The sequence below is a fragment of the Macaca mulatta genome, chromosome 14, assembly GCF_049350105.2.
Source record: "Macaca mulatta isolate MMU2019108-1 chromosome 14, T2T-MMU8v2.0, whole genome shotgun sequence".
Taxonomy (NCBI): Eukaryota; Metazoa; Chordata; class Mammalia; order Primates; family Cercopithecidae; genus Macaca; species Macaca mulatta.
In genome coordinates, this window is record NC_133419.1 from 4,224,883 (window position 1) to 4,247,259 (window position 22,377).

The 22,377-nt window shown below is 55.3% G+C and overlaps 1 protein-coding gene across 42 annotated transcripts in view; it reads right to left on the bottom strand.

Moving 5' to 3' along the window:
- Nucleotides 1-7,373: 7,373 nt before the first annotated feature.
- Nucleotides 7,374-22,377, bottom strand: part of CTTN (cortactin) — a 39,587-nt gene continuing 24,583 nt past the window's right edge. For 18 of the 42 annotated variants that reach the window (XM_077960663.1, XM_077960668.1, XM_015113425.3 and 15 more), the window contains 7 exons: nucleotides 21,399-21,454; nucleotides 18,998-19,067; nucleotides 15,276-15,424; nucleotides 12,758-12,847; nucleotides 10,702-10,879; nucleotides 10,262-10,333; nucleotides 7,374-8,952 (listed from right to left, as the gene is read on the bottom strand). In XM_077960663.1, coding sequence (XP_077816789.1) covers nucleotides 8,816-8,952; nucleotides 10,262-10,333; nucleotides 10,702-10,879; nucleotides 12,758-12,847; nucleotides 15,276-15,424; nucleotides 18,998-19,067; nucleotides 21,399-21,454 — 752 coding nt within the window. In that variant the 3' untranslated portion in view covers nucleotides 7,374-8,815. 42 annotated transcript variants of the gene reach the window in all.

Consider the following 22,377-nt stretch of genomic DNA (forward strand, 5'->3'; position numbering starts at 1 on the left):
ACCCGGTGAAACCCCGTCTCTACCAAAAACACAAAATATTAGCTGGGCGTTGTGGCGGGGCAGGAGAATGGAGTGAACCCGGGAGGCGGAGGTTGCAGTGAGTCGAGATCGCACCACTGCATTCCAGCCTGGGGGACAGATATAGGCTCCGTCTCAGAAAAAAAAAAGAAAAGCAACACGTATCACACTAATGCCTCCAGCTGACGTGGCTCACTCGTTTCTTTGCTCAATCAGCTGCAGATCACTCATCAAGCACCTTCTGGGCTCCCGGGACTGACCTTGCAGGGGAGGGGAAGAGAAAATAAGGACCCTGTGCAGAATGCCCAGGCAGACGTCACAGCACACGGACCTCGTGGGGGCGGTGGCCTGGGCTCCTGCGGCTGCCGGCACAGACGACCAGGCTCGGTGGCCTCAAACAACACAAACGTCTCCCCTTACAGAGCTGCAGGCTGGAAGTCTGACCAGGTCTGCTGGGCTGAAGTTAGGGTGTCCACGGGGCTTCCTTCCTGCTGGAGGCTCACGGGGGATCCACTTCCTTCCCTGGCCGGTTTCCAGAGGCCGTGGTGCTCCTTGGATCCTGGTCACTGCCTCTTCCTCCTGTAGGGACCCTTCAGATCGCACTGGGCTCACTCAGATGATTGAAAGGAATCTGCCTTAAAAAAAAAAAAAAGTGGTAAAATATACAAAGCATAAAAATCACCATTTTAACCGTTTCTCCATGAACAGTTCACTGACTTGCAGCACGGTCACACTGCTGCGCTGCCGCCGCCGCCATCCAGCTCCAGCACGCCCGCATCTTCCGCGAAGGTTCACGACGGTTTGTCTGACTCCTCCAAACCTCACGTTGGAATTGATCCCACATATTGAAGGTGAGGCCTAAGGAAAGTGCTTGGGTCATGGGGGCGAATCCCTCCTGAATAGATTAATGCCCTCCCCAGCGGCGGGAGGGAGCTGTTGGTTTTTGTGAGAGCTGGTTATTCCAGAACCTGCACCTGGCCCCCTTGCTTCCTCTTCCCCACGTGATCTCAGCGCACATGGGCTCCCCTTCCCCTCCCCCATGAGTGGAAGCAGCTGAGGCCTCCCCAGGAGTGGACACCGGCATCATGCTCCCTGTACAGCCTGCAGAACCCTGAGCCAAATCTCTTTCCTTTAGAAATTACCCAGCCTCGGCCGGGCGCCGAGACTCACGCCTATAATTCCAGCACTTTAGGAGGCCGAGGCGGGTGGATCACCTGAGGTCAGGAGTCTGAGACCAGCCTACATGGTGAGGCCAACATAGTGAAACCCCATCTCTACAAAAAAATCAGCTGGGTGTGGCAGCAGGTGCCTGTAATCCCAGCTACTCAGGAGGCTGAGGCAGGAGAATCGCTTGAACCCAGGACACGGAGGTTGCAGTGAGTCGAGAGTGCACCACTGCACTCCAGCCTGGGCAACAAGAGCAAAACTCTGTCTCAAAAAAAAAAAAAAAAAAGAAAAGAAAAGAAAAGAAAAAAGAAATTACCCAGCCCCAGGTATTCCTTTATGGCAACACAAAGAGACTAAACCATATTCCCAAATGGAAACTGTGCCTATTAAACATTAGCTCCACCCCCGCCCCCCAGGCCCTGGCAGCCACCATTCTCCGTCTCTGTGAATTTGACTGCTCTAGGGACCTCACAAGTGGCATCATACTGCATTCGTCTTTTTGTAACTGGCTTCTTTCACTTAGCATAACGTCTTCAAGGTTCATCCGTGTCGTAGCATGTCAGGATTTCCTTTTTAAGAGACAGGGTCTCTCTGTTTCCCAGGCTGGAGTGCAGTGGCGGGACTATATAGCGCATTGTAACCTCAAACTCCTGGGCTCAAGGGATCCTCCCAGCTCAGCCTCCTGAATAGCTAGGACTATCCTTCCTTTCAAAGGCTGAATAATATTCCCCCATCTGTATTTACTACATTCGATTTACCCACTCACCCACAGATGGACGGTGAGCTGCTTCTACCTTTTGGCCAGAGAATAATGCTGCTGCTATGAATATGGGTGTAGAAATATCTCTCTGAGACCTTGTTTTCAACTATTTGGGGTATATACCCAGAAGAGGTATTGCTGCATCATATGGTACTTTTTTTTCTTCTTTTAAAGGATTTGCTATACTGTTCACAGCATCTGCCACATTTTACCTTCTCACCAACGGTGCAGGAGGGGCTCAATTTCCCCACATCCTCACCAACTCTTGTGACTGTGTTTCTTCATGGTAGTCACCCTCATGGGTGTGAGATGTTACTGCAATATCTTGGCTCTGTCCCCCATGCTGGAGTGAGGTGATGCAATCATAGCTCATGGCAGCCTTGACCTCCTGGGCTCCAGCAATCCTCCTGCCTCCTGAGTAGCTGGGACTACAGGCGGGTCCCACCACACTCAGCTAATTTTTAATTTTTTGTAGAAACAAGGTATCCCTATGTTGCCCAGGCTGATTTCAAACTTCTGGGCTCAAGTGATCCTCCTGCCTCAGCCTCCCAAACAGCTGGGATTACAGGCGTGAGCTGCCGTTCCCAGCCTCCATGTGGTTTTGATTTGCATTTCCCTAATGATAGGTGATGCTGGGAATCTTTCTCCTGCTCATTTTCCATCTGTGTATCTTCTTTGAGACATCTATTCAAATCCTTTGTCTGTTTTTAAATGATTTGGGTTTGTTGTTTAGCTGTAGTTCCTTACATATTCTGGACATTACCCCCCTTATCAGATGTATGACTTGCAAATATTTTTTCCCACTCTCTAGGTTGCCTTTTCATTGTTATGTCCTTCAATGCCGTTTTTTAAATGACATCCAATTTACCTTTTTTTTTTTTTGAGATGGAGTCCTGCTCTGTCGCCCAGGCTAGAGTGCAGTGGAGTAATCTCGGCTCACTGCAACCTCTGCCTCCCAGGTTCAAGTGATTCTCGTGCCTCAGCCTCCCAAGTAGCTGAGATTACAGGTGCGTGCCACCACACCTGGCTAATTTTTGTATTTTTAGTAGAGACGGGGTTTCACCCTGTTGGCCAGGCTGGTCTCAAACTCCTGACCTCAAGTGATCCAGCTGCCTCGGCCTCCCAAAGTGTTGGGATTACAAGCGTGAACCACCATGCCTGGCCCAACTAAGCTATTTTTCCTTTTGTTGTCTGTGCTATTGGTTCCATATCTAAGAAATCATTGTCAAATTAGGAATGTCATGAAAGCTTCGATGTCATGAAGCTTTTCCCGTTTACTTCTAAGAGTTTTATAGATTTAGGTCTCGTGTTTAGGTCTTTAATCTATTTTCAGTTAATTTTTCTGTCTGGTGAAAGGTAAGGGACCAACATCACTCTTTTGCATGTGAATATCACTTTCCCAGTGCCATGTGCTGAAAAGATAATCTCCCTATTTGAAGGCCAGCTGATTAGTAACCTTAATTCCATCTGCTACCTAATTCTCCTTGGCCATGCGGGGTAACATCATTACAGGTTCTGGGGATTAAGATCTAGACATCTTTGGGAGGCCAGGATTCTGCCCACCAGGGGGTGATCAGGCCTGCAGGGACTCATGTGCATCTCATTCACACACCCTACTCAGGAGAACACAACTGACTTTTGAACAAGGGTGTGAACTGTGAGCATCCACTTATACACATATTTTTTTCAACCAAGCACATAAAAAATACAGTATTCAGGCTGGGCATAGTGGCTTACACTTGTAATCTCAGCACTTTCGGAGGCTGAGGCAGGAGGATGGCTTGAGGCCAGGAGTTCAAGACCAGCCTGAGTAACATAGTGAGATGCCGTCTCTACAAAGACCTAAAAAAAAAAAAAAAAAAAAAATTAGCCAGGCATGGTGGGTGTGCACCTGTGGTCCCAGCTGCTCAGAAGGCTGAGGTTGGAAATTGCTTGAGGGAGGTTGAAGCTGCTGTGAGCTATGGTGGTGTCACTCCACTGCACTCCAGCCTGAGTGACAGAGATCCTGTCTCGAAAACAACAAAAAATAGAGTATTCACAGAAGGCAAAACCTGCACATGCAAGGCCAACTTTTCATAGATGTGGGTTCTGCAGGGCACTGGGGGACTTGATTATGTGCAGATTTGGGTACAGGAGGGAGGTCCTGGGCCCAATCCCCTGCAAATACCAAGGCACGGATCTCTTTCTATGTAATAGCAGGAGGTGTAATTCACAGACAATACTGACAAACATTACGGCGAGAGATGGCGTATGTTAGTGGGAAGTCTGAGAGCTCACAAATGACAATGGAGTGGTCTCAAAACGGTTTTAATCGAAGGAGCACTATTATAACGACGACAGTAGGTAGAACAAAAGCACCTTATCACACAACGTAGAATTCTTCAACTGTGTTGCGGTCTGTGTGCATTTTCACAATCATCATCATCAAAAGCAGAGTGCGTCTTCCCAAGGGAGGTCAAACAGGTCAGAAGAAATAACTGGAGGGAAAATGGGGGAAAAGAAACAACAGAATTCAAAACACAGGACTGAGGGGCCAGGCGCCATGGCTCACACCTGTAATCCCAGCCCTTCGGGAGGCCGAGGCAGGTAGATCACGCGAGGTCAGGAGTTCGAGATCAGCCTGGCCAACATGGTGATACCCCATCTCTACTAAAATACAAAAATTAGCCAGGCATGGTGGCGGGCACCTGTAATCCCAGCTACTCGGGAGGCTGAGGCAGGAGAATCGCTTGAACTTGGGAGGTGGAGGCTTCAGTGAGCTGAGATCGTGCCACTGCACCACTGCACTCTAGCCTGGGCAACAGAGTGAGACAACGTCTCAAAAAAAAAAAAAAAAACCCAAAAACCAAAAAACATGGGACTGAGATAAGGACAGAATCCTAATGTTTCAGGCAAAATAAGTAAAAATTATTAAAATGTATTGTTACCTTCTGTTGTTAAGATATATTCAGTGTGTTCCATCAGACTGTGGAGGTGTATCCTGGCAATACATCTCAAATGCAAGCAGGCAAATGAATCTAGCAGGCATCTGACTAGAAAGAGGGGTTCTTTTATCCTCACTTTCAGATGAAGAAATCAGAGCTGAAAGTCAGCAAGGTAGGTATCAAAAACCGTGCCCACTCCATGAGGCCCCGGTGTGGAGGGACACAACAGGGAGAGCCTTCTAAGGGGAGGCCCCTGGCCAGTCCCGAGCTGTGTTCTCAGATCTCCTTGTTCTCCTTTCGGAACTTCCTCTTCTCCTTGGTTAGAATTAAACATAGCGGTGGGGGCCGGGCGCAATGGCTCACGCCTGTAATTCCAACACTTTGGGAGGCCGAGGCGGGCAGATCACCTGAGGTCAGGAGTTTGAGACCAGCCTGGCCAACCTGGCGAAACTGTCTCTACTAAAAATACAAAAATTAGCCAGGCATGGTGGTGCACACCTGTAGTCCCAGCTACTCGGGAGGCTGAGGCAGAACTGCTTGAACCTGGGAGGTGGAGGTTGCAGTGAGTGGAAATTGCGCCATTGCACTCCAGCCTGGGCAACAGAGCAAGACTCCATCTCAGAAAGAATAAATTGATTAAAAAAATAAAAATAAACGCAGTGGTGGAATCTCTGATTTCTTGGGTCAGCTTCCCCAGGGCTGAGCCATCTCTTACTCAACATTCCCCCGTTTCCCCTCCAAGGCCCAGCACACAGTATGTGCACAGTTAATACCATGTCAGTCGCTCTCTGAACATCTTGGGTTGAAGAAGCATTTGCCAGCAGATCTTCCAGGAGCACAATGAGCATCTTCACCGGACAAAGCACTCTCCATGCTGTGCCCACGTCTGAGTGCCCAGAGTGGCCAGCAGTGGCTCCGGCGGTTCTGGGAGGTGCCTGCGTGCTGATGGCTCCCTACATGCCACAGAACATTTTCCATGTCTGGGCCTCAAGAGGGAAAAGCATGTCCACGTCCTGCCCTCCCTCCTCCAGCGGGCTGAGAGCAAGTTGCTGCTGGGCAAGCCAGGCCTGGGCTGCTCCTCAGGCCAGAGGGGACCTGGGGAGTGCATCCAACTTTGAGACAGAAGGTACAGTGAGCTGACATTAAAATGACCACATCTAGGCCGGGCGCGGTGGCTCATGCCTGTAATTCCAGCATTTTGGGGGGCCGAGATGGGAGGATCACTTGAGGTCAGAAGTTCTAGACCAGCCTGGGCAACATGGTGAAACCACATCCCTACTAAAAATACAAAAAGTAGCCAGGTGTGGTGGTGCACACCTGTAGTCCCAGCTACTTGGGAGGCTGAGGTGGGAGGATCGCTTGAGCCCTGGGTGCACAGGTTGCAGGAGTGGAGATTGCGCCACTGCACTCCAGCCTGGGCAACAAAGCAAGACCCCTTCTCAAAAGACAGAAACAAAAAACCCCAACCACATCTAAAAGGAAAGTGGCTAAGATTCAGGTGGTTGGCTCCAGGTGCACAAGCTGCCAGGCAATGCTCGGCCACCAACAGAACAGAAACACAGACCCGCTCAAGATGTGTCCCGCTCCCGTTGAACTCCTGCCATGCTCATCTGCAGGCGGCACAGGTAGAGCCAGACTGGGCAGACAGTGGGCCAGCAGGGCCGCCTCCCTTCGTCGCACCGTCCTCCAGCCCCCTGACCCCGTCTGCCCACCCGTGCTGGGACTTTCCCCTGGTTCCCAAGCCTCCATGCCTCATTTCTTCAGGACCCAGCTCCCTGCAGGTGGCTGCCATCTCACCCGGCAGACAGGCCCTGTGTGGGACAGGGCTCGCCATTAGGGCTCTGACCCTGTGATGCAGAACGCACGGCAGCCTGGTAGTGGAGGAGGGTGAGGGCACTCTCACGTTTGGCTCCTGTGGGCAGAGCTGGCACAGGCGCTGTTTACTAAGCCAGAGGCAGGTGTAGGACAGTCGAAGGGAGGCAGTGCGCCGTCACCACCCAGGCTGGAAGGGGTAGCAGGTATGTTGTGCAGCCGAAAGCTCCCTGGGAGCACCTGATGGGCAGGAAGTGTGAGCCGGAACTCAGCTCCCCAGCACCCCCGGCTCCTGAGGGCACACCTGCTCCCTCAGTGCCACTGTTCCCCTTAGCCTTTAACTTCCGGTGCCCCTGAGCAAAACGAGACTGGGAGAAAAATCCCCCTCAGGATTTGAGAATTGTAATTCAAAATGACTTTTAAGCATAGAAAGTTTGACTTTGCTTGGAACCTCTGTGCAAAAAACTGGATGATCTGCGAGAGTAAACACATTTGAGTGGGTAAGCAGCACCTCTGAAGAACACGGAAAAGGGAACGCGCGGTTCAGTCTAAGGCCAGAACAGAACACGCGAGATGCACAGGACGGCAGGGGGGCCTCCGCCAGCCCAGGTCCGGGGCGCAGGATGCCCAGAGTGTCGACGCAGCTTCCACTGCAGAACGGAGTGACCACAGACCAAAGCGAATCACACAAGTGGATCAAAAAAAGTTTATTCTGAATTCTTTAATTTAAAAAAATCATACCTATGAGGTGTGCTACAGGAATTCAGATACAATAAGTTGCATATAAAACCCGACCTCATTGCTCATTGTGGTAAAGCAAGGATGAGAAACGCACCTCAGAAGCAAAAACACGCGCTTCACGGGTGCTCCGGGACCCAAGTCCCGAGACATTTCCACGGGACCTTCTGGAACGATACACCGCCCACCTGACTGCATGACGGGACTGGTCCAGCCTCCCGGCTCCTCAGGAAGGAGGTGAGTTTCCTACAAAGTGAGTGGCCACAAATGCCAGGACAGCGGCGTCCCGGAGCTGTGCGGGGCCTTGGGGAGGAACACGCACTCATCTGCACTTCACACTTCTAGCCTTCAGCTCATCAAACTACTGTAATTGAACATGATATTTTGGCAAAAAGACTACACCCCACTGATGGGAGGAGGCTCCTGGTGGCTCACAGCAGAGCAGGCACCGACTTCCTTCCCAAGGCTGAGAGGCTGTGCTGTGACACGGCACATATACCGCCCCAGGCTGCCCGGTGGCCCACGGACCACCTGGGTGACGGTCAAGACATCAGCCTGTGTGAAAAGAAAAGCCCAACGCAGACCTCAACTGCACTGTGCCAATCCAGAGACCTGCGGGGCAGGGAAAGATTTCAAGGACTTGGTGACGCTGCCCGGCAGGGGCAGAAGAGGCTCCCAGCAGCCCTCCCAGCGACCTGGGTAAGGGATGAGTAGAGATGAGGACGAGCCGGGGTGGGCACAGGAAAAAATCCAGGGTCTCTGCTAGAAGGCACCTGATCCCGTGGGCTGTCACGGTATGACACAGGCAGATTTCCCATCTGACGTGGCAGCTCCTGTGTTCTGGGTGACTTAGCTCCGTGTTAACCTCCAGCAGGCCCGCCCCTCTCCCCCCAAACACTGAGACTCTAGAGGGAGCCCTCGTCTGGGACAGTCCTTCCTGCCTACCCGCCACAGGGCCTGGGACAGTCCTTCCTGCCTACCCGCCACAGGGCCCACCTGAGGCCTCGTGCTTGTCGTGGGAGGCCCCGACTGCACTTGATGAGCACGAGGGCAACACGCACTCAAGAGAATGCGAGCTCCCTGAAGCTGCCGCGTGTGACAGTCAATTTGGCAAAAAATAAAACAAAAAAAACCCCATCAATCCATCAATGCATAAAACCAATTACCAAAGTCCTCCTAAGGAATGTGATTACAATATATTAGCAAATTCTGTGGCATAAACATTTTCAAAAGCATCAGCAAAAGTATTAAATATAAAAGCAATGTGTATATTCTCCTCCCCACCTTCAAAAAAAACCAAAAAAACCAAAAAAACCCAAAACCCAAGAACCAAAGAAGGCCTGATCTGTAGTGTGAGGGTCCGGGGCGCAGCTCCGGGGGCTGGGGGCTGGGGGCCCTACTGCCGCAGGTCCACGTAGTTGGCTGGGAAGAGCCCGTACCGGCCCTTGCACACCCCACGCCACCAGCCGTCGTCAATCATTTCGATGTTGGTGATGATGTCATCGGGGTCAAATGAGATCTCATCATCACCCGCTGGGGAAGAGAACGCAGAGAAAGGTGCTAAGTGCGAGCGTTTCCTGGTCTGCTAGAAAAGAACAGGGCAACCCAGAGCAAACTCCCAGGCAGCCTGCTCAGAGGAGACGCCCCTGCAGAGATGCACTGCGGAGGCTCCTGCTGCCTCTCTTGCCACCAAGGCCAGGATTTGTCAAGAACATGAGCCAAGTGACTACGGAGATGCCCAGAGCCCCTCACACAAAACACCCACCCCACCCGGACCCCTTCCTCAGGAGCAGGTTTCCACCACGTAACTCCAGCCCTGCCCGCCCTCCCTTCCCCTCTCTCCCTGGCAGACGTGTCTGTGGAGGGGGTGGGGAGATGGGCTGCCCAAGGCCATGGGGGTGTGGAGGCCACAGCAGAGGGACGGCTGGGGGACACCCGGAGAGAAGCCCGAGGTGATGGCTTAAATGGGCCTGGAGGGCAAAAGCCACGGTGATGAGAATCCACACACAGGTGCCGAGATGCCACAGACATATCCACACGTGTGCATGTAAACGCACGTGTGCAAAAGGGACTGAACGGGGACAGCCAGCGCTCACTTATGGTAGCATGCCAACTTCCGCACTGATGGAAAATTGCAAACGGGAAGCACTCAGAGGCAGCGGCCGGGGGTTCGGAAAGGAATCCTACGCCACCCATAAGATGCTTGTCAACTGCAGAGGGGTGGCAGTGGCTTTGTGGACCAGATGGTGGCTGAGACAGAGGGACAGGTGGACGCCACGCGGCACAGCAGGGAGCCCCACCACATGGTCTCCACGACCTCACTGCCACCAGAGCACGGCTCAGCCTGGCCCTGAGGGAACACAGGGCAGGCGGCTGAGGCCAGCCCAGGAGCTGAGGCTGCTCTTAAACTGCCAAGGCCGCAAAGGGAACTCAGGGGGACACGCTGGCCACATGGGAGCTGGCGGCCAGGACAGGACAGGCAGGAATGGGGCATCTGTGTGGCCCCCTCACCTGGAGGGTGGGGCATCCCTGAGGGACAGCGTCCTTGACCTTGGGAAACACGCTGGAGTCTTTGGGGCTGGCAGCACCCTTGCAGCTCTCCAAGGGTTCAGAGAATACTAAAGATAACGGGGTGGGTGCGTGTGTGTGCGGAGATGGAATCTGGGTAGGGAACATGGGAGTTCTTGGCACCATACCTGCTACTTTTCTATACCTCTGAAATTATCTCAACATAAATTATTTCTAAAACTAACAATGCTGGAGAAGTCAATTCTCAGGAAACAAGCACAGGCGGGTGCAGCCGCCCGGGTCTCCCCTCTGAACACTTTTGCGGGCCGCTCACCAGCCTGGTAGTCGTACAGGGCGACGGCTGTGATCCCCAGGTCGTTCTCGTACTCGTCGTAGGTGCTGTCCTCTAAAAGAAAGCCAGGACAGAGCTGAGCAACACAAAGTCCCACACAGGTTCCCAGCCTTCTCAAGTTTTAGACGACACTTCCCAAGATTCTGTCCCAAAGACACAGGACGGCCGCTGAAGCCCTCCCTTCCTCTGCCCTGCCCGCCCGCCCCCAGCACGACGGGGATCTTCCCGGGATGCAGCTCCGGAGCCGCTGCCCCAAATGTGTCTAGAGCACGTCCCTCAAGGGACAGAAAGACCCTGCAGCAAGCAGGCGAAGGCGGGTCAGCGGGAAACCCACCCACGCTCCTCGCAAGGACGCCACAGGTCGAGCAGGATGTCTCGGGAGCTCCCCACCGGGAAGGGCGCTGCAGCGTGGGGCCCAGTACCTGTGGGATAGTGGCCTGGGGCCTCTGTGCTTTCGTAGACAGCCTCTGTGGCGTAGGCCAGGCCCTGCTGGCTGCCGGCCTCTCGATAGTCAGCGGCCTCCACGCTGTACAAGGGCTCCGGCTCCGTCTCACTCACAGGGCCTCTGTAGCTCAGCTCTGCCTTGAAGGAAGCCGCGTCCTGGGGAAGGGTCACACGCACATGGCACGGGGCCCGTGTTGGCTTCCAGAGAGCAGCAGCTGCACTGCCACAGCCAGCAGAAACCCACAGGCCACCTAATTCTCAGTCCCAGCCAGGACTGAGAAAACAGATGTGGCACAGGAAGGCCAGGCCTGCTGGCATGTTCACCATGGTGGTGAGTGCGGGGAGGCCCACATGCCATTTCCTTACCGATGACTGGGTCCTCACCCCCGGAACACCCCAGTCCTGCAGTAGCCACGCCCACACAGCAGGTTAGGAGCCACGCCCCTGCCTGCGCTGTTGCCTGGGGGTAGAGCCCATCTTTGTTGGGTTAATTTGGCTGATTTCGAGGCACAAGGCACCCTGGGGCCGAGTGGCCACCCTCCTGCCCTGTGCTGCTCGACCCTGGCCCTGCCTGACAGCAGCTTCACCACATGGCTGCAGAGCGGCTGAGCCTGCAGACCGGGCTCTGCCCTAAACAAATCCTCTCTGCAGAGGGCAGTAAGGGCATCGCCGAAGAATCACATTCAACTACAAAGGTGCCAGCGGAACACCTCTTTATTTATAACCACCGCAGCTTCGGAGCCCTAACGAAAATCCCGACCCGCTTATCACCGATGCTGGCTTTAATCAGTGTTTCTGAGCAGGGTCCAACTGATGTCACCGGCAGTGAGAGAAAGCAATGCCAACAGCTCAGAAACGCGCACCCAGGAGATCCGGGAAGAACTGGTGGTGGAGCGCTGCTCGCCAGGGAGAGTGAGGGGCAGGGAGAGCGACTCCACCCTCAGCGCAGGCGCCGGGAGCCACGCAAGGGCCGAGCTGCACGGGACGGGCAGGGTCGGAGCTTCCTTGCGGCAGACGGCGCTGACTGCCAAGGGGAGGGACGAGAGGGGGAGGCTCGTTCCCGATGAGCTGCAAGGCCTCACTTACCACATCCCCCCAGGGCCTGGCAGGGTAAAGGCAGCAGCACAGCCCAGGACGGACAGTCGGGTGGTGACGAGGCCATGGCCAGTGAGGCCCAGGCCCCAGACCCTGCCTGTCTCCAGGGCGCTCTGGGCTCCTGAACTACCGTGGTCTGGAGTGTGCCCCCCGTAACTACCGTGGTCCGTGGTCTGGAGTGTGCCCCCCGTAACTACCGTGGTCCGTGGTCTGGAGTGTGCCCCCCGTAACTCACTGACTGGCTCCTGGGCGGGGAGAGATGAATGCATAGACCAGGATGATGGCGGTGGGATGGAGAAGGGGCAGGGCTGGGGCCAGGAGAGGTGGTTATAGGTGGAGGGTGTGGTTAGCGCAGAGATGGCAGGGAGCAGGAGACACAAAGTCAGGGATGGGCGGGCTGTCGGCAGATGGCTCAGTAACTCTGGGGGACCCGCGAGAGGGGGTCAGCAGCACAGGGAGGGTCTGGACAGCATGTCCGCAGCACACTCATGAGGGGCTGCAAGGCTGGAGAGCTGAACGGGGCAGGCACAGAAGGCAGATGGCGCGGGAGGTGGGGGCTCAGTGATGAGGGAGGGCGGCATTGCCAGAAGGGAGTGTGGCGGCGTCCCGCACAGCAGAGAGCAAGTGGGGGGAAGACCCCCACATCTGATTGTCTGACAGCAGGTGACCCCAGCAGGGACTGCAGTGAAAGTGGCCAGACTACAACAGGCTGTAGAGGGGTGAGAAGATGGCACGTGGGCCTGCACAGCTGTCCCCCAACAGCACCGAGGCATGTCACCCACCCCCAGGGCGCTCCTGGCCCACCCCTCTCCGGGCATGGAATGCAGCGATGCCCTCTGCACCCACACCACGCTGCCTGCCTGCAAGGGCTTCCTCCGCTCCACAGAGGACCTGGGCTCTGGCAGAAGTCACGCTCATTCAAACACCAAAGACACCAACCTCATAGACGGGGCTCGAGGGCAGCCTCTCCTCGGTTGGCTGAGGTGCAGGCGATGCAGGGGGCGTTTGCGTTTTGGCTCTGGCTTGCTCCTGTGATTGAAAACAAACAGCAATCGGAATGCTGCCATGACACTGCACTGTCACGCCTGCCGTGTTTCAGAAGATTGCGCCCAAGCTCTAGGCATGCTCTGGGGGAAGGAGCGGAAAACATCCACACCGAGGTTGAGCTGGAGCACTAAGCCTCGGATCCCACCAGCACCCAGGCAGGATCAGAGGGGCAGGTGAGCTGAAGCACCAGGCTTCAGATCCCATCAGCTCCCAGGCAGGATCCGAGGGGCAGGTGAGCTCTGAGGCTGAGATCACACAGCCAGTGACGCGACAGTGCCGGGACTGGGCCACAGCTCATGTCCCGCCCACACACGATTAGACGGTTTAGCCACAGATTTGGGAGTCTGAGTTGATGCTGCAATGGGTTGAGACTTTGGGGGCCTTCATATGGGCTGAGTGCGTTTGCGCATGAGACGGACACGAAGCTTTAGGGGCCAAAGGATGAACTAGGGTAGGATAATGGCCCCTCAAAGCTGCTGACATCGCAGTCCCCAGACCCCATGCGGAGGGACTGTGTGTGATGAAACTAAGGGTTCTGTGATGGGAACTCTGGACTATCTGGGTGGACCCAATGTAATCACGAGGTCCTGAGAGAAGGGAGGCAGGAGTGTGAGGGACAGAGGAGGGGCGGTGACAACGAAAGCAGAGGCTGGAGACGGGAAGACGGGGCCGCAGGGCTGCCAGGAGGAACACAGCTCTGCTGACATCTTTGAGGACTTCTGACCTCCAGGGCTGTAAGACACTAGCTGTGTGCTGTGTGTGGTGGTGACTACAGCAGCAACGGGAAACTCACTGACAGCCTGTGGGCTCCAGTGCCAGACGCTGAGTCTGAGGGCAAGGCGTGCAGGCACACGGGCCAGGGAGCCACCCAGGCAGGATCTGAACCCCAGGCGTCCGCTCCAAACCCTCCCTCCTCTCCCCCTGCAGGACCTGAACCCCAGGCGTTCACTCCAAACCCTCCCTCCTCTCCCTCTGCAGGACCTGAACCCCGGGCGTCCGCTCCAAACCCCTCCCTCCTCTCCCTCTGCAGGACCTGAACCCCAGGCGTCCACTCCAAACCCTCCCTCCTCTCCCTCTGCAGGACCTGAACCCCGGGCGTCCGCTCCAAACCCTCCCTCCTCTCCCCCTGCAGGACCTGAACCCCGGGCGTCCTCTCCAACCCTCCCTCCTCTCCCCCTGCAGGACCTGAACCCCGGGCGTCCGCTCCAAACCCCCTCCCTCCTCTCCCTCTGCAGGACCTGAACCCCAGGCATCCGCTCCAACCCTCCCTCCTCTCCCCCTGCAGGACCTGAACCCCGGGCGTCTATTCCAAACCCCTCCCTACTCTCCCCCTGCAGGACCTGCACCCCAGGCGTCCGCTCCAAACCCCTCCCTCCTCTCCCTCTGCAGGACCTGAACCCCAGGCGTCCGCTCCAAACCCTCCCTCCTCTCCCCCTGCAGGCTGCCTTGCTCTATTAGGAACAATGGTAGTGCTGTCTTGTCTTGCTGAAGAGAAAAACACTCCTGGTCTTGAGACCCTAGCATGGTTCCTGGCATCTATGGTCTTGCCTGACCCCAACAGGACAGTTGTAAATTCCCACGTCACCTGGTGCCATCCACAGATTAAACACTCGAAGTACCATGTCCTGTGTGGCCCTGCAGGGGCAGGGCCTGGGGTGGGCAGGAGAAGCCCAGGCTTCCACACAGGCTGGGCCTGCCCCACATTGCAGATGCCCCAGCTGAGAGCCACACCTGGTAACTTCACACACACATTTGTAGGCTCCAGGCTCTATTCACAGCCCCCCTAATCCCGCTGAGCACAAGGAAATTCCTTGTCAGTGGGACGCCACCCAGGCTAGACCCAAAGCACCCAGATGCAGGCTCGTGCTCTGCCCCTGCCAGGGGTGCGCTCCTGGCATCTTTCTCTGGAGCGCTTCTCCACAGCCAGGGGCTTGGGTGAGCGGGGCTGCGCTGGCCAAGCAGAAGCAGGCCCCAAGAGCAGGCTGCCTCTGCACAGAGGCCCCTCCAAACCCCAAACTTTCACCCAGAAAAGGAGGGGCTTCCAGAGGGGGAGGGGTGAGAAGAGACTCAGGCTGACATTTGGACAAGAGCTCCGTGGAGGACGAAGCCGACAGGACTCTGCTGTCAGCTCAGGGACAGAGGGCAGGGCAGGTTGCTGGGTCCCGGGGCTGGACCGGCAAGACCAGGATGGCGCTAGCTAGCTGCCTGGAGCATTGTGGCCAGAGACTCAGCCTATGTGTGGCTTCAAGTGACAAGTGCCTTAAAGCACAGCCTTAAAGGAGAGTTAAACATGCCTTCCAAGGAAACCCTGGCCAGGAAAGAATAAGCCCCGCCCAGGCCCCAGAGCTGCCAATCCCCTCGCACAGGTCCGAGAGGGAGAGCGCGCTGCAGCCCACTCGTTGCCGCTCACCTCCAGCTTCCTTCTGGCTTCTTCCTGCTCCTGCCGCTCCTTCGCCATCCGCTGGGCTCTCTCTGCCTCCGCCTTCCGCCTGTCCTCCTGCTCCTTCTCCTTAGCGAGGTTTTCAAAGTTAGCTCTGATGTTACTTGTTTTGCTGGTCACTAGAGAGAAAGGAGGGAGGACGTGTGGCTTGAGCACAGCAAAAACACGGCTCCTGGACAACAGCCCCACAGAGGGTGACCGCCCCAGGAACCGGCCATCCCCCCACCTCCGAGGAGGGAAAGGTTCTTGCAGCTGCCAGCTCAGCCCACTGGTCCGGAGCCAGCACTGGGCGCCGGCCGCAGGGCACTGCACTCCTGGTGGGACTGGCGATCCCCCTAAGCTTGGCATCAGGAAGATCTTTAAACAAGACAGAATCTCCACCACCACACTCACAATTTTAAATAAAAACAGCCAATTTCTCTTAAAGACATCTGTCCTTGATAAAGCAGTTAAGGTACTGATGTATCCTGTAATCGACATATACTGAATATAGTGAATCTCAACCGCTGAGTATACATTTTTTTATATTGTGTGTGACAAAAATGGAAAAGAGGGCACTGGCTCATGCCTGTAATTCCCAGCACTTTGGGAGGTTGAAATGGGAGGACTGTCTGAGATCAGGAGTTTGAGACCAGCCTGAGAAAGATAGTGAGATCCCATGTCTATTAAGAAAAAACGATAAAAATGTAAGTCAAAAGTGGGGAACAAGGCCGGGCGTGGTGGCTCATCACGCCTGTAATCGCAGCACGTTGGGAGGCTAAGGCGGGTGGATCAGGAGGTCAAGGGATTGAGACCATCCTGGCAAACATGGTGAAACCCTGTATCTACTAAAAATGCAAGAATTAGCTGGGCGTGGTGGTACGCGCCTGTAATCCCAGCTACTCGGAGGCTGAGGCAAGGAGAACTGCTTGAACCCAGGGGCAGGGGTTGCAGTGAGCCAAGATGGTGCCACTGCACTCCAGCCTCGCAACAGAACGAGATTCTGTCTCAAAAAAGTGGGAAGACACGTGAGCCTTCCCTGCTGTGTCCGGGACTGTGGCGGTGGCTGTCTCTGTCTCAAGGAACATGAATGGAACCATGAGAGCTGCAAGTTGATTGTTTTTTCATGGAACAACGTTCTTCCCTGAAATAACAACTGACAGACAAACTATGGTTATGCAAAGCTGGGTATCTGGCAGCAGTTTTCTCCCAAGTGAATGAACTAAGCCTATTGTGTCAAGAAAAATTACTGTAGTATTTGTCGCCAACGGGAAAATTCCAGCTTTCAAGTAAAAGACAGAATTCTGAAAAATGTGAGGCTGCCACATGAACACAACAATTTCCACTTAGCCTCTGCAGATAACATTGACGATGACAGCAAATGTGATTTTTTGGGTCCTGTATAATGAGAAGTATCCACAAGTGGAAGACGGGCATAACTCAGAGGTCCAGCATTTTCCAAAGAGCCAACACAGGGTGCCACCCGAGCATACTGGGGGGCGAGCCATTCAGGGCCAGAGGAGCCACCCCCACCTGGCACGCTTGCATGGCATCGCGGAAGGACACCCACACTGCCCTTAAGGTTACAAACACTCCTCCCTTTCCCAACCGCCTACCCAGGTGATTCCACATGTTCTTCCTAAACAACGTAACATCGACAGACTGCAGAGGCAGATAGGTGTGAGAATGCAGCCGTCTTCTATTAAAGAGATTTACAAAAAAAAACAATGCCACTCCGTGCATGGCCAGTTATATTATTATTTTTATTTTTTGCGATGGAGGTTAGTTCTTGTTGCCCAGGCTGGAGTGCAGTGGCGCAATCAAGGCTCACTGCAACCTCCGCCTCTAGATTCAAACAATTCTCCTGCCTCCGTCTCCTGAGTAGTTGGGATTACAGGCGTGGGCCACCATGCCCAGCTACTTTTTGTATCTTTAGTAGAGACAGGGTTTCACCATGTTGGCCAGGCTGGTCTCAAACTCCTGACCTCAGGTGATCCACCCGCCTCGGCCTCCCAGAGTGCTGCGGCTACAGGCGTGAGCCAGCATACCCAACGTAGTTTTGTTCTTTCTAAGTGAACCAATTTATAACTTTCCAATGGCTGTGGTGGCTCATGCCTGTAATCCCAGCACTCTGAGAGGCTGAGGCAGGTGGATCACTTGAGCTCAGGAATTCAAGACCAACTTGGGCAACACAATGAGACCTCGTCTCTACTAAAAATAAAAAAATTTAACTGGGCATGGTGGCATGCACTTTTAGTTCCAGATTCTCAGAGGCTGAGGCAAGAGGACTGCTTGAGCCCTGGAGACTGAGGCTGCAGTCCTGCCTGGATGACACAGCAAGATCCGGTCTCAAAATAAATAAATAAACAAATAAAACAGTCCTCTGATTTCTTTTTTTTTTTTTTTGAGATGGAGTATCGCTCTGTCGCCCAGGCTGGAGTGCAGTGGTGTAATCTCAGCTCACTGTAAGGTCCGCCTCCCGGATTCAGGCCATTCTCCTGCCTCAGCCTCCTGAGTAGCTGGGACTACAGGCGCCCGCCACCATGCCTGGCTAATTTATTTTTTATTTTTAGTAGAGACGGGGTTTCACTGTGTTAGCCAGGATGGTCTCGATCTCCTGACCTCGTAACCCACCGGCCTTAGCCTCCCAAAGTGCTGGGATTACAGGCGTGAGCCACCACGCCGGGCCACATTCCTCTAATTTCTAATATAGTCAATATCATCAAATACATCAACGTCTTGGGGGGTTCTCACTAGTGGTCAAAGTGTCAAAGCGTCCTGGGCCCTCCAACTCTGAGAACTGTGGATCCACGGCTCCCCTAGTAAGCAGTGGTAGCTCTCCGCATCCTGTGTTAAATTTAGCACTTGCTTTCATGTACGATATTTTCCCCAAGTAGCTGACTCTCCGGGGCATGGGCCACCTCTGACTCAATCGTGTGTCCAGCACAGAAAAGGGCAGGTTTCGAGCTCCCTGGTCAAGGGCCCAAGAACAAGCAGCAGAGAGAACGTCTGCCGTCGCCTGCACACACACGTCATGACGTCTTCCTCCTGCCACAGCTGCGACCCAGTGGCTCAGGGAGCCGGGCAGGCCCCAGCTGCTCCCAGGAGCTGGTCACTGGCAGTGTGGAGGGACCCTCGTGGATGTGCACGTATCCCCTTTGCTTTGGGAAGAGGCCCTCGAAACGGGCCCCAGCGAAACGGCCGCACCAGGCTGCGTGTGAAAGGTGACTCTAGGCCGGGCGCGGTGGCTCAAGCCTGTAATCCCAGCACTTTGGGAGGCCGAGGCGGGCGGATCACGAGGTCAGGAGATCGAGACCATCCTGGCTAACACGGCGAAACCCCGTCTCTACTAAAAAAAAACACAAAAAATTAGCCGGGCGAGGTGGCGGCGCCTGTGGTCCCAGCTACTCCGGAGGCTGAGGCAGGAGAATGTCGTAAACCCGGGAGGCGGAGCTTGCAGTGAGCTGAGATCCGGCCACTGCACTCCAGCCTGGGCGATAGAGCGAGACTCCGTCTCAAAAAAAAAAAAAGGAAAGGTGACTCTACACCTCTGCAGGAGAAACGGGATCTTCATCAAAAGGATCATTTTCTTTCCCAAAAATACGCAGCAACAACCACGCTTTCAACTAGTGGTGCGTCTGCTCCCGGCTGCGTTTCACCTCAGTGTTTTCCTGGGAAACCACACAGTGCTCCCGGTATCAGCCAGGACTCACCAGCTTCAACAGGTACCGTCTTCTGGTAGGCAGAGGACACCTGGGTGACATCCTCAAAGGTGGACGCGTTCTGTGGAGATAGGAATTGGGCGTCAGAAAAGCACTTTTCTCTTTTCTCCATGCCCTGTGGCAGCTCCTACCAGATGCAAATGCCTTCCTCAGATCTTCCCAAAGGCCCAGCCACACAGCCCAGAGCACTCTTCATGGCCTCTCAGTTTTGCAAACTAACTGAGGCATGAGAACGATTACCCACCACATTTGCAGGCAACCGTGAGTCAGCATGAGCATAAGAAATACATGTATCTCCATCTGCTCTATCATACACCAATTCTGGGATCCGCCTCACGCCTTCCCCACCCTCCCTCGCCACCCAGAGGTGTGAGCATTGACAGGAAGCAGAAGACGCTGGGGACACATGCAAGCCTCCGGTGGCCCGTCCTCCACACCACACCACGCAGTGGTGCAGTCACACCTTTCTGCATTGCGGGGGACTCAACTCCGGCCTGACCAATGAGCAATGACTCTCACATAGGACTCAGGTGGAGACTGGCAGGGCTCGTGGAGACTAGTGGCCGTCCCCAGTCTCACTGTGGGTTTCACTACCTCTGATGAGAACACCTGAGGCTCAGAAGCCACCAGAGCCCCCACGCCATGGCCCCTTTCTGCCCAGCACCTCCTGCTTGCCCCCTTCCTGGCCCGCCTGTCCTTCCTCGGACCCTGCTCCCTCCTCCTGTCAGTCAGCTCCAGCGTCTACTCCATGTCCCTTGAGCCGCTTGCACCTGTTCAAAGGCAAGGCCATCAGCCTTACTGGGTCCCGTCACCCACTGGGCCCTCTGCAGACATCACCTCACCCTCAGGGGATGACCTCACCTCCCAGCCTGGGTTGTAGCCCCATCCCCACAATGTACGGGGACCCAGGCAGTTACATCACTCTCTCTAAGCCTTGGACTTCATCACACAGCAAACCAAAGGAGAGAAGCTCCACCCCGTCCTGGATGAAAGACAATGACACCAAAGGCCACACCCCTACACTGCCTCCCCACGTGCTCACAAGCTCAGCGGTCACTGCCAACACCAGCAATGCTGACCACAGACACCCACAGCACAGCAGTCCCTCAGGTTCGGGCCCCAAAGCCACAACCTCTGACTCACCCAGAGGGGAGCTCCTTCCCTCCACCCGTCCCAGTGCCTCGCAAGGCCCCCGCTACCTCGCCGGTTCCCCTTGCCCAGTGTCCTCTGACCGCATGCCTACTCCCCTCCTGACTCTGCATGCCACCCAGGCCTGGCCCCAGCCCTACCCCAGCTTCCTCTCACTGACACCCACATCCGCTACTCCCAGTTCTTCAGCTCACTGTCGGCCCCACGTCCACCCCACACCCACCCGACTGCTCCCTCCCCTGCGTCCCTTGGCGCCAAACACCATGCCCTGCTTCTCTACCACCTGAGCCCCTCCAGTTCTCCTCAGGACCACACCCCCCTGCCCAGGCCATTCCCCACAACCCAGACTCCACACTGAGGCTGGCGGATTCTCAAAGCAGACCCCCAAAGTGTCCCTTACCTGCTAACACTTCTGGGGCCATGCATGTCACCTAATGACGTGCAGAACACCCTGTGGTGTGTGGGGCTCTCCAGGGCCAGCTCTGTCCCCGCTCCCCGCCCTCCCTCTGCAGCTAGGCTCCTTGAGAACCTGCTGTGACTCCTGTCTCACCCAGGCCCACACCTCGTCCCTCCGTGGTCTCCTGAGCCTTCTCTCCTGAACTCCCGCCTGCCCTCAGAAATGAGCCCCGGCTACGGCTCCCTGGCGAGCCCAGCCCAAACACCTGCTCTGCCCGCCCACGCCCCCAGAGCCCACATCAGGAGCCCCTGGATGGTGCTGTGTGTGGTCAGCTTCGAGGCAAGGACTGACCCTGCCACCCCTGACCGCAGGCCATGCACAGGAGCAGGCAGTGTGGGGCCCGCGTCTCTGTGAGGCTGAAGACGGGAGACATGGCTCATCACGGCACAGGCAGCGCCGGCCACCAGTGGGGAAGCCCCACACGCGGTCTAACACTCGCTTCCAATCTCATTTACTGTTAAGAATTTAAGTTCAAATGGACATGAGCCCTCGAGGCTCTCGCCTCTCATGTTAAACGTCTGGGTTCCTGTGGCAGCCCAGCCATCCACTGCTGTGCCACAGCCAGGTGCTGAACCTGCCTGGCCTCGGGCCCCCAACTAGGAGGGGGGCCAGGGCCAGCGCCCATCCCACAGCACGGCCATGAGAAGCACAGGACACATCATGTCCACCGTGATGGAAACCACCTGTGCCCCACCCCAGTGCGTAGGTGCCACCCGCACCGTGAGCCACGCCCACCAAGAGTCCCTGCAGGCAGACGACACTAAGCTCCGGGTCTGGAATATTTACCTTATCCATCCGATCCTTCTGCACCCCATACTTCCCGCCGAATCCTTTGGAGTAGTCTGAAATGTGGCAAAACACAACACTTACTGTGCGGCGGAGGCGAGCGTGGGGGTGGCCGCGGGTGCATGCAGACAGATCCGGAAACAGCCCAAGAAGGTGGACCACAGCGGGAAGAAACGAGAATGGCCAAGCGAGGCTTCACTTGCAAGGCAAGTTTTGCTTCCACCCATGGTCGTGAGACCCAGGCAGTGAGAAGCAGGGCACAGGCCGGGGGCGGGCTTCAGCATTCCCTGAGGGGCAGGAGGGGCGGCAGGCGGCAGGCAGGAGCTAAGCGAGGAGAGGGCACGGACAGGCCTTTGCAACGCGCCACTTCAATAGCACAGTCTTCCGCACCAGCACGGGCTTATTCTCAGCTGCTTCCTGTGCGCCTGCTCTACTGAGCGCTAAAAAGAGGCTCAATCGCAGTTTGTTCTCTTGCTTTTTAAGAGAAAAAAAAAATCCATGTGGAAATTCTACCAGCCAAATCCTTCTGCTGCAGCAACACAGATCCACATGAAAGTCACACTGTCATGCAGGAGTGATGCCTCGGAGAGCCACCGCCATCTCCATGCAGTCTGCGGGACCACCCCAGGTGTGTCTACCTGCCCACACCTGAACACTGCTGTGTTTCTAACGCTGCAGGTGGAAAGTCTAGAGTCTGCCCTGCAAGGTTAGGGAATTACTATTTTTCCAATTATGTGTTCAGGTTCTAATAACCAAGTCCAAATTTTGAAGGTAACATAACTGCTCTAAGGAAGGATGCAGAGCTGGCTCTGCGTACATACTGTGTGGCTCTGTGTGGAGATGTTACACACATACGGTGTCATCAAATGAAACAAACAAAAAACCTCCCAACCCCGGCCAAAAACACCACCACAAATGAAACACAGAAACCACACAGAACACGCCTGTCTCCTGGCCCTTGCTGCTACGAAGCCCCTGG